The following is a 12,117-nucleotide window of genomic DNA, read 5'->3' as shown; positions in this document are numbered from 1 at the left end:
ACTTAAAAGTATACATTTATATACTAGAAAGTGGGCCACTTTAGTCCCAAAGAGAACTGAGACAGTACACTCACAAGTATACTACTACAACACTGATATATGCTTACTTGCTACATAAAGTATACTTAAAAATATTACTTAAGTGTACTTAGTAAAATAAACTTGAAGTCTACTATTTTTTGGTAAGGGATATTGGAAAAGCACAATGAAATAAAGCTGGTGCAGTTATTAATGTGATCAAATTATTCACATGCTACATTTTTATTACAGATGTCTTTCACTGTTGCACTAGTTTATATGAGAAGTATTTCCCCGAGTAATCCTATTAGTTCTCCGGGTGTTTTTGGTCCTTGTTTACAGACGTATCAGATCAGCATCATCTCCAGCCTGGTAGTGATCGTGTACAGTTCTAGATCTCAGATCGTGTGCTGTGCTGTGATATCTGTGTGGTTCTGACCGTGTGTGTTCCTCAGGCCTGCCCAAGGCTGCTCGGATCAGTCACATCAAAGCGGTGATGTGCATGGCCTTCCTGCGTCTGTGTGGCGCCGGCGCCCGTGACCGGGTCTATCTGACGCTGCCGCTCTATCACATGTCTGCGTCTCTGCTGGGCATCGGCGGCTGCATCGAGCTCGGTATGATCAGCCACACACACATCACAGCTGCATACACACACACACATCTCTAGAGTAATCCACAGGAGAGTCAGGCTCAATGTTACCTAGGGGTGTGACGGTTAGTATATAACCGTGAGACCGGCGGTTATAGTTGAACACCGTCATTAGAACTCTATAACCGCCAAAACCGTGTCATTAAAATATTTTTTACAAACATTTTTTATCAAAAATTATTTTCATTTTTTAGATAGGATCATAAGATGCGCAATATATCGGGAGACATGGTTTTTACCACTTAATGAAGTTTTGTAAATCGTCAGACATATTTACCACTTCATAAAATTTTGCTTTGTAGAAAACCTTTCTTAAAAACGAATTTCGTTTTGTACAAATTTTATCTTAATTTTAATAAATGTTTCATCAACCAATTGCATGTATTTTAATAAATAAAAAGCAAGTAAAGCAGACAATGATAACCGTGACATGGAAGCACCAGCGCGCCGCGTTCACTTGCACTGCACTGTGAACTAGAGCGCATCTCATCGTAAATGAAACTCAGCGTAGGCCTATGCTTCATACTTTAGCATTAAATATCTTTGCTGCATCCTTTCTAGAACAGACAATGGCTTTTTTTTGCGGCTCGCATCAGCAAAGCATTGCATCGCCATAGACCGCAAAACAAGCAGCGGATGGCGGGCGGGTGCGGCTTTGAAATTTGCTCTATGATTTCCATGAAGCAAAAAACGAGGACGGAATCTCGAAATCCAGTCATGAAAATGAAACTTGCATTTTAATATGGACAGTCATGGAATTTGCCAAAGTTAGCATAAAATAATCAAATCAAATCTCCATATGGACCAGTATCTGTAAATGTTAAGCCGCAAAAGTTGTTTAAAATATAAATCCGTGTTCTGCGCGTCTCTGTTTGAATTAATGAATGGCAGAGACGTGCAGGTTTGTTTACTACATAGACTGAAGCGCATGACGCTTGCATTAATTTCAGCATCTGAGCTTCAGAGTTCTCTCTCCTTCAAGCGATCTGAACTTTTCAGCTCATCTCAATGGACGCACAGTGCACCTGTATTTGACACTCTGTAAACTCTTTGTGAAGGCACACGACTCACCGTCACTTTACTGAAGCTGTTTCTCACACATGCAAAGAGAGAGAGAGCGAGAGTCTTAGCACGCTTAAACAACACCTTATATGTAAACTATTCTTTGTTGTCTTCTCCTGTCAAAATAATGGATTTAATTTAGAATTATTAATATTCATTTTCGAACAAGCGGAAGACATAGCCTACCAGTTTCTCCGGTAGTGGGCGGAGCTAATGGGCAAATGGCAATGGCTTTTTTTTGCGGCTCGCATCGGCAAAGCATTGCATCGCCATAGACCCCAAAACAATCAGCGGATGGCGGGCGGGTGCGGCTTTGAAATTTGCTCAAAAAACGTTGGCGCGGATGATGAGTTTTGTGACAGATCTCCTTAATAAATGGAGGTCTGAAATCTCTGCCCCTTTACCGATCAGAGCGCGCGCTGACAAGAACAACCAATTGACTTGGACCCCCCCGACGGTTATGTTATGAACCGTCACATTTGACTCACGTCATAACCGTCATCACCAATTCTGAAACCGGCACACCCCTAATGTTACCTGGTTCTTTCAGGGGCCACGTGTATTCTGAAGAGGAAGTTCTCCGCCAGCCAGTTCTGGAAGGACTGTGTGAAGTATGACATTACGGTGTTTCAGTATATTGGAGAACTCTGTCGATATCTGGTCAATCAACCGAAGGTACTCAACTCTGAGATATCATTGTTTCTACTTGACATGGTTTTGTCAAAGGTTCGATTTTATTATGTTAGTGTTGATGGAATAGTTGAAAATGTCGCTGTTAATCTTTGGCTTATTTTCATACCAATTCCTTTCCAGACCGCAGAGGAAGTGGCTCATAAAGTGCGCCTCGCCGCAGGAAGTGGTCTCCGAGCTGATGTTTGGAAGCAGTTCCTCAGGCGGTTTGGAAAAATACAAATCCGTGAAGCGTATGGTTTGACGGAGGCCAGTATTGGCTTTGTTAATTACACTGATGAAATTGGACCGATTGGCAGAGCCAGTTACTTTAATAAGGTCTGGTTTTAATTGATTAACTGTTTAATAAATGTGTAAAAAATCTGGTTCAAAGAGGAATTGCAGTTCATTCAGAAATGTGAAATGTACTCCTCTGATGTGGACCTTTTCTCTGGTTTATTTCAGCTCAGTTTGCCGTTTGAGTTTTTAAAATGTGATCCGCAAACGTATGATCCCATCCGGACAGACACAGGACACTGCATTAAAGTGAGTAAAGGTGAGATCATCATATCTGCTTTAATATATACATTAATATTTAAGAGCAAAGCACTGTCCGTGCGAGCTGGAGCGCTGCTGTGTGACCCTGAAGAGGAGACCGGATCACTGGAGGGGAACTGTTACCTTCTGACAGGTTTACGCCGGTTTGCTAAAATAGTTTTGTGACATGAGGAGAAATGTAGAGAATGACCTGAAGACAGATGTGAGATCAGAAGGTGTTTTGAGCGAGTGGTGGTGTGTTTCAGGGGAAGCAGGGTTACTGGTGGCTCCAGTGATGTTCACCAACCCTTTCCTGGGATACGCCGGAGATAAAGCCATGTCAGAGAAGAAGCTGCTGAGGGACGTCTTCAAGAGCGGAGATGTGTACTTCAACACTGGAGATCTGATGCTTCAGGACCACAGAGACTTCGTCTACTTCAAAGACAGGATTGGAGACACATTCAGGTCTTTATTTCATGACACACACACACACACACACGAAGATACACACCCTGTGTAGACTTTACATTCACGGTGATTCTTTAGAAAGGTCTAGTGGAGGTTCATCACCGCTGAGGATCGACTGACAGTTTAGACCTTTTCTTCTCACGGCATTCTCAGAACAAAGAGTAATAAAGTATTCCTCACTGTGTGCATGAAAACATAAAACACCGCTGTACAGGAAGGGACTCAGTGAGCCAAAACGAGTTCTGGAAGTACTGATGAATGGTGTTTTCCATCTCAAGCCTGTACAGCAGAGTAAGTGAGTGTTAGGTCAGCGCTGTGTGAGGCAGCACATTAGTTTAGAGCAGATGTAAAACTTGAATTCACCCAATCAGTGTTGAGTATCCACATGCTACAAATAAACCTGCCTGAGATATCCCTTACGAAAAAGAAGTTTATTCAAGTGTGCTATTAGTATACTTTTTTTTAACAAAAAAAAAATAGGTAAGTATGCTTTTAGTTTACTTTATGTACTTCTCAGAAATGGGCTTTATGTACTCCTCAAATGACATTTAAGTTTAATTGACTGACTGACAAAAATTCTAAGTATATTTGAGCTATACTCCTAGAATCTGTGTTTTCATTGTTATACGCTAGAGGGCGCTAGTACACATCTTCTGTACAGAATTTCCAAAAAAACACAAGTGAAGAAGAATAAAGAAACACCAGATACTAACACATGTAACACCATCATCTGACATGAAACAGCATCAAAACTGTCACGTTATGGAATAAAATGTCGACTAATGAAGCTTTGGGGTGTCGATCGACTCCATCTACATTCTGATTATCATTCTGAATCCAATTCATAGTCTTTTTTAGCTTTTTGTTCAGATTTTTTATTAAACACATTAAAGTGTTTAAAAAACAGAACAAATGAAGCTAGAATAAAATGTTTTTGTTCTTTCTTTGGATGTTTTGTATGTTCAGATATTCATATAACAAAATATATACACATTAAAACCTAAATAGGGACATAGTAGCATACGTAAAGTATGATGTACTTATGAGTATACTTGCAGTATACAACTATTAAACTAGTAGTTTACTGAGACTATACTTCAGAGTGTAAAAAGTATTTAATTAGTAAACTATCAGAATACATATGTTCACTTTTAGTATAATTGAAGTACAAACTACAAACAGAGGTAACTACAGTACTTGTGTACTCAGAGTTTGCTACTGTTATAACTAAAGTATGTTTAAAAGTATACTTTTATATACTAGAAAGTGTGCCAATTTAGTCCCAAGGAGTACTGAAACAGTACACTCACAAGTATAATACTAGAACACTGAGATATGCTTACTTGCTACATAAAGTATACTTCCAATATACTTGAACTCTACTTAAGTATACTCAGTAAAATAAACTTGAACTATACTACTCTTTGGTAAGGGATAACCTCCCGCACTCGTCCATCACCATCAGTTCATTGCACTTCTTTCTGATTGAGTGATCCAGATGTGTCAAGCTGACTAATGATGTTTAACGTGAGTTCTCGATCAATGTTTAGCATTAATTGTGCTCGTGATGGAGCGCTTTACAGACCTTTATCTGTCTGTTGGAAGTCACTTCTCTGATGCTGACTGGCTTAAGCGTGTGAAATATGAACTCCAATGGTCCATTTGCTCTGCTTGTAGTCTTCACATCCTAAGAAAGGTCAAAAGTATCTTGTCTGGCTCTCTGTGATGTTATCTGCACACTGACCTCATTGGACCGCGGTTGATCAACACTGATCATGCTGTTTTGCTGGTTTGCAGGTGGAAAGGAGAAAACGTGTCCACCACGGAGGTGTCTGAGGTGCTGGGGTGTCTGGACTTCCTGCTGGACGTCAGTGTGTACGGGGTCACTGTCCCAGGTGCCTTGAGTCTCCGACTGTGTCTAAAACTGCTGGAGTAAAGATTTACACTGCTGCTCTGTAGTATATGCTTGGCTGTCCATTTTTTTAAATCATTTTTTAAATGATTATTAAATGAACAGCTTAACAGATTTCATAAGTTTCCAGCTGTGCTGGAGATGAGAAGTGGAGCACTGGACGCGGTGTGACTGAACTAATGTTTTTGGCAGGATACGAGGGTCGAGCAGGGATGGCTGCTGTAGTGTTGAAGGACGGTCATGGATTGGATGGAGAAAGGCTCTACAGTCATCTTCTCCACACTCTTCCACCGTACGCATGGCCATGTTTTCTGAGAGTGCAGGTACTTCAGCTTTATATCTCCTCATCTCTGGTTCAGACAGAAGTTGATCTGTCAGACCAGACACACAAGTTTCTCAGAAAGTCTTCTGTGATCAGAAAATGTTTCGGACCCTGTTTCCACCTCTTTTTTTAGCATTGAGCACTTGATCTGATCTGATCACCTGAGTGTATCTTACACCTGGACTGAGCACTGCCGCTATTAATCACTCTACATTACTTCAACTTAAAGTTTCTGGTGAAAAATTACCATACCCATGATTCTGCAAAAACAGTCCACCATTCAGAGAATAGAAAGTTCCATGACATGGTCCCAGTGACATAATCATCGTCAATCAATCGTCCATTTTTTATATTTTTTTATAAATCTAAGTATGTAGTGTTGTGATTTACCTTGCAGCTGGTTGGTTTGGTTCATTGTTTATCGCTCTTTAACAAAGACCTCCTATGGGAAAAATTAATGGGAACAATAGTTGAGGAAGCAAGTCCGCAGGAAAAGTGGGCAGGCACTGTTGCACACTACAACAACAACAACAACAACACAGATCACCTTTGACCCCAGTTCTAATAATGTCTTCATCATCATGGGCTCAATCTAAAGCAAAGGTGACCGAAGAAAATGTTGAGATGTCATCAATTCTGATATATAACACTGTTCACATTACCGACTGATCCTTGTCTGTGTTTAAAAACAGAAGACAGCAGCTCTGAAAGTACAGATCATGCTTCTGTGCTTTCTGATGAAACATGAGTGTGAGCAAGAGAGTGAGAGTGAGAGATTGTGTGTGAGTGAGCCTGAGCGTGTGTGAGAGTGAGTGTGAGCGCGAGCGTGTGTGTGTGTGAGAGTGTGTGTGAGAGTGAGAGATTGTGTGTGAGTGAGCCTGAGCGTGTGTGAGAGTGAGTGTGAGCGCGAGCGTGTGTGTGTGAGAGTGTGTGTGAGAGTGAGAGATTGTGTGTGAGTGAGCCTGAGCGTGTGTAAGAGAGCGCATGTGAGAGTGAGAGAGTGAGCGGGAGCGTGTGTGTGTGTGTGAGAGTGTGTGTGAGTGAGAGATTGTGTGTAAGTGAGCCTGAGCGTGTGTAAGAGAGCGCATGTGAGAGTGAGAGAGTGAACGCGAGCGTGTGTGAGAGTGAGAGATTGTGTGTAAGTGAGCCTGAGCGTGTGTAAGAGTGCGTGTGTGAGTGAGAGCACGAGCGCGTGTGTGTGTGAGCGTGTGTGAGAGTTTGTGTGTGAGTGAGCCTGAGCGTGTGTGAGAGTGAGTGTGAGCGCGAGCGTGTGTGTGTGTGAGAGTGTGTGTGAGAGTGAGAGATTGTGTGTGAGGGAGCCTGAGCGTGTGTAAGAGAGCGCATGTGAGAGTGAGAGAGTGAGCGGGAGCGTGTGTGTGTGTGAGAGTGTGTGTGAGTGAGAGATTGTGTGTAAGTGAGCCTGAGCGTGTGTAAGAGAGCGCATGTGAGAGTGAGAGAGTGAACGCGAGCGTGTGTGTGTGTGTGTAAGAGTGAGAGATTGTGTGTAAGTGAGCCTGAGCGTGTGTAAGAGTGCGTGTGTGAGTGAGAGCACGAGCGTGTGTGTGTGTGAGCGTGTGTGAGAGTTTGTGTGTGAGTGAGCCTGAGCGTGTGTGAGAGCACGTGTGAGTGAAGAGTGTGTGTGTGAGAGCGTGTGTGAGAGTGAGAGATTGTGTGTGAGTGAGCCTGAGCGTGTGTAAGAGTGTGAGTGCGAGCGTGTGTGTGTGTGTGTGAGAGTGAGAGATTGTGTGTGAGTGAGCCTGAGCGTGTGTAAGAAAGCGTGTGTGAGAGTGTGAGAGTGTGAGTGCGAGCATGTGTGTGTGTGAGAGCGTGTGTGAGAGTGAGAGATTGTGTGTAAGTGAGCCTGAGCTTGTGTGAGAGTGAGAGAGTGTGAGCGCAAGTGTGTGTGTGTGTGTGTGAGAGAGTGAGAGATTGTGTGTGAGTGAGCCTGAGCGTGTGTAAGAGAGCGCGTGTGAGTGAGAGAGTGTGAGCGTGAGTGTGTGTGTGTGTGTGTGAGAGAGCGTGTGTGAGAGTGAGAGATTTGTGTGAGAGTGAGCCTGAGCGTGTGTAAGAGAGCAGGTGTGAGTGAGAGAGTGTGAGCGCAAGTGTGTGTGTGTGTGTGAGAGAGTGAGAGATTGTGTGTGAGTGAGCCTGAGCGTGTGTAAGAGAGCACGTGTGAGAGTGAGAGAGTGAGCAGGAGCGTGTGTGTGTGAGAGCGTGTGTGAGAGAGAGAGATTGTGTGTGAGTGAGCCTGAGCGTGTAAGAGAGCACGTGTGAGAGTGAGAGAGTGAGCATGAGCGTGTGTGTGTGAGAGTGTGTGTGAGAATGAGAGATTTGTGTGTGAGTGAGCCTGAGCATGTGTAAGAGAGTGCGTGTGAGAGTGAGTGTGTGAGCGCAAGTGTGTGTGTGTGTGTGAGAGTGAGAGATTGTGTGTGAGTGAGCCTGAGCGTGTGTAAGAGAGTGCATGTGAGTGAGAGAGTGTGAGCGCGTGTGTGTGTGTGAGAGCGTGCATGAGAGTGAGAGATTATGTGAGAGTGAGCCTGAGCGTGTGTAAGAGAGCAAGTGTGAGTGAGAGAGTGTGAGCGTGAGTGTGTGTGAGAGCATGTGAGTGAGATTTGTGTGAGAGTGAGCCTGAGCGTGTGTAAGAGAGCAGGTGTGAGTGAGAGAGTGTGAGCGTGAGTGTGTGTGAGAGCGTGTGTGTGAGAGTGAGAGATTGTGTGTGAGTGAGCCTGAGCGTGTGTAAGAGAGCGCGTGTGAGTGAGAGAGTGTGAGCACGTGTGTGTGTGAGAGCGTGCATGAGAGTGAGAAATTGTGTGAGAGTGAGCCTGAGCGTGTGTAAGAAAGCAAGTGTGAATGAGAGAGTGTGAGCGCAAGTGTGTGTTTGTGTGTGAGAGCGTGTGTGAGAGTGAGATTTGTGTGAGAGTGAGCCTGAGCGTGTGTAAGAGAGCAGGTGTGAGTGAGAGAGTGTGAGCGCAAGTGTTTGTTTGTGTGTGAGAGCGTGTGTGAGAGTGAGAGATTGTGTGAGTGAGCCTGAGCGTGTGTAAGAGAGCGAGTGAGAGAGTGAGAGGGAGCGTGTGTGTGTGAGAGCGTGTGTGAGAGTGAGAGATTGTGTGTGAGTGAGCCTGAGCGTGTGTAAGAGAGCAAGTGTGAGTGAGAGAGTGAGCGGGAGTGTGTGTGTGTGAGAGCGTGTGTGAGAGTGAGAGATTTGTGTGTGAGTGAGCCTGAGCATGTGTAAGAGAGCGCGTGTGAGAGTGAGAGTGTGTGAGCGTGAGCGTGTTTGTGTGAGAGCATGTGAGAGATTGTATGTGAGTGAGCCTAAGCGTGTGTAAGAGAGAGTGTGAGCGCGAGTTATTGTGAGAGAGTGTGAGCGCGAGCGTGTGTGTGTGAGAGCAGGTGTGAGTGAGTGTGAGTGCGAGCATGTGTGAGAGTGAGAGATTGTGTGTGAGTGAGCCTGAGCGTGTGTAAGAGAGCGTGTGTGAGAGTGAGCGTGAGTGTGTGAGTGAGAGATTGTGTGTGAGTGAGCCTGAGCGTGTGTAAGAGAGCGTATGTGAGAGTGAGAGAGTGTGAGCGCGTGTGTGTGTGTGAGTGAGCCTGAGCGTGTTTAAGTGCGTGTGTGAGCGTGAGCGTGTGTGAGTGTGAGAGCGTGTGTGAGTGAGCCTGAGCGTGTGTAAGAGCATGTGTGAGTGAAGAGTGTGAGTGTGTGTGAGAGCGTGTGTGAGAGTGAGAGATTGTGTGTGAGTGAGCCTGAGCGTGTGTAAGAGAGCGTGTGTGAGAGTGAGCGTGAGTGTGTGAGTGAGAGATTGTGTGTGAGTGAGCCTGAGCGTGTGTAAGAGAGCGTATGTGAGAGTGAGAGAGTGTGAGCGCGTGTGTGTGTGTGAGTGAGCCTGAGCGTGTTTAAGTGCGTGTGTGAGCGTGAGCGTGTGTGAGTGTGAGAGCGTGTGTGAGTGAGCCTGAGCGTGTGTAAGAGCATGTGTGAGTGAAGAGTGTGAGTGTGTGTGAGAGCGTGTGTGAGAGTGAGAGAGTGTGAGCGCGAGCGTATGTGTGTGTGAGAGCGTGTGTGAGAGTTTGTGTGAGTGAGCCTGAGCATGTGTGAGAGCACATGTGAGTGAAGAGAGTGTGTGTGTGAGAGCGTGTGTGAGAGTGAGATTGTGTGTGAGTGAGCCTGAGCGTGTATAAGAGAGTGTGTGTGTGAGAGTGAGAGAGTGTGAGCGTGAGCGTGTGTGTGTGAGAGCGTGTGTGAGTGAGCCTGAGCGTGTGTGAGAGCATGTGTGAGTTAAGAGAGTGTGTGTGTGAGAGCGTGTGTGAGAGTGAGATTGTGTGTGAGCCTGAGCGTGTATAAGAGAGTGTGTGTGAGAGTGAGAGAGTGTGAGCGCCAGCGTGTGTGTGTGTGTGTGTGTGTGTGTGTGTGAGAGCGTGTGTGAGAGTGAGAGTTTGTGTGTGAGTAAGCCTGAGCGTGTGTGAGAGCACGTGTAAGTGAAGAGTGTGTGTGAGAGCGTGTGTGTGAGTGAGATTGTGTGTGAGTGAGCCTGAGCGTGTATAAGAGAGTGTGTTAGAGTGAGAGAGTGTGAGCGCGAGCGTGTGTGTGTGTGAGAGCGTGTGTGAGATTGAGAGATTGTGTGTGAGTGAGCCTGAGCGTGTGTAAGAGAGCAGGTGTGAGTGAGAGAGTGTGAGCGCGAGCGTGTGTGAGAGCGTGTGTGAGAGTGAGAGATTGTGTGTGAGTGAGCCTGAGCGTGTGTAAGAGAGCTTGTGTGAGTGAGAGTGTGAGCGTGAGTGTGTGTGTGTGAGAGCGTGTGTGTGAGTGAGAGAGTGTGAGCGCGAGCGTGTTTAAGAGAGCAGGTGTGAGTGAGAGAGTGTGTGCGTGAGTGAGAGTGTGTGTGTCTGTGTATTTGTGTGTGTGTGTGTGTGTGTGTGTCTATGTGTGTGCTCTTGCACATTCTTGCTGCCTGCAGTGGCACAGCCTATTGTCTTCTTGTGCTTTCCTGCTTTTGTCCTCCGCAGACTTCCTTAGACGTGACGGATACGTTCAAGCAGCAGAAGGGCAGACTTGTGCAGCAGGGCTTCAGTCCGGATACAGTCCAGCAGCCGCTCTTCTTCCTGGACGCTTCGAGGAAAACCTACATGCCCCTCACTGCACAGCTGTATGACCACATCGTTTCAGGCAAGATCAGACTTTAGATGCATTGTGGGAAATGCAGTGGAAAATGTCCACATCACCAGACAGCTACAGTGATCCTTGTATTTGTGTACTTCACAAATGTATGTGGCATTTCAGCGCTGGTGTGTTTTTAGTGTTTTAGTCTCTATGGGCCACTGAGCCCACAAATAAACTGGAATGACTTTGTTAGGATTTCTTAACATTGATACAGAGAAGAACTATTGCAATCAATGCACTCTTAACCACTTCACTCAGTGTGTAACTTTTCCCTTCTCTTTTTATTAACTGTTAATTAAGTTTTTATATTTATTTTTGAGAGTAGAGAAGTGTCTTTAATAATGTTACATAGGTTAAATAATCAAATAAAAACTATTTTCTTCATCTAAAAGACTAATTAATATCCCAGCTGCAGTATATGTTTGATTTCAGAAATGGTTTATAACTGCAGTCATGAACGTCAAAGAGCAATTAATTCATTAATATGCAACAGACTGGACAGTATATGATTTTTTTTTTAATCATGTTCATCTTTCAGTTGTGTTGAGTTTGTTGTTACTGTTGTGTGTTTGACTGTAGTACTGGTCACTGGAGATCCTTGATAATGACGAAGTGTGACTCTTCTTCTTTTGTTAGAATCTCAGTTGCACTGTAATAAAGTTCAGTTCTGTTAGATTGCACTTGATCCAACAGCATTAATAACAAACCTGTAAAGGAAGTAGTTTACCACAAGGGGGCAGTGCTAACCTTACACATTTTGTGTATAAAAGTCAACAGAAATGTAATTTGTAATAAAGAACATACATTATATGCTGAGGTGTGTGTATGTCTCCTTGGTTAAGAACTGTCTCACAGCATACAGTTTTAAGGAAACATTATTCAATAAGGAGGTGCATGTAAAAATCCTCTAGAAGTGAACCTGATTATATATAGATATATATATATATATATATATATATAATGTATATGTAAGGTGAGTTCAACGAGATCACTTTGAGATTAAAAGGTACGAGTAACAAGTACCTTTAAAAATTCAAGGTTTTTTCAAGGGCGACTAACTGTTATTCAGTGCTGCATAAAAATAGTATATGATGCTTTTAAAAGCAACAGGCGAACAAATGATGAACATTGAGTTAATAGCAGCTTGTTTAGTGACCGGATGTGAGCTGAGCGAAAGCGGAAGAGACGCTAGAGGCAGCAGGAGCGAGAACTGAAACACGGAATGGAGTTTAGTTTATGTGACATGAAAAAACAATGTATAAGCAAAAACAATGTTTGATTTTTTTTAATCCAAATCAAATAGTCAACTATGTTATGAAAGATATAACAGA

At 44.1% G+C, this 12,117-nt stretch overlaps 1 protein-coding gene across 1 annotated transcript in view; it reads left to right on the top strand.

Moving 5' to 3' along the window:
- LOC128021570 (long-chain fatty acid transport protein 6) overlaps window positions 1-11,596 on the top strand; it is a 16,178-nt gene extending 4,582 nt beyond the window's left edge. The window contains exons 3-10 of the mRNA XM_052608888.1: window positions 474-632; window positions 2,280-2,404; window positions 2,543-2,737; window positions 2,864-2,954; window positions 3,202-3,400; window positions 5,201-5,298; window positions 5,508-5,638; window positions 10,633-11,596. Coding sequence (XP_052464848.1) covers window positions 474-632; window positions 2,280-2,404; window positions 2,543-2,737; window positions 2,864-2,954; window positions 3,202-3,400; window positions 5,201-5,298; window positions 5,508-5,638; window positions 10,633-10,809 — 1,175 coding nt within the window. The 3' untranslated portion in view covers window positions 10,810-11,596. The remainder of the gene's footprint in view (window positions 1-473; window positions 633-2,279; window positions 2,405-2,542; window positions 2,738-2,863; window positions 2,955-3,201; window positions 3,401-5,200; window positions 5,299-5,507; window positions 5,639-10,632) is intronic.
- Window positions 11,597-12,117: the final 521 nt, after the last annotated feature.

This window comes from Carassius gibelio, chromosome A10, assembly GCF_023724105.1.
Source record: "Carassius gibelio isolate Cgi1373 ecotype wild population from Czech Republic chromosome A10, carGib1.2-hapl.c, whole genome shotgun sequence".
NCBI classification, from domain to species: Eukaryota; Metazoa; Chordata; class Actinopteri; order Cypriniformes; family Cyprinidae; genus Carassius; species Carassius gibelio.
This window is presented reverse-complemented; position numbering and strand designations above follow the sequence as displayed.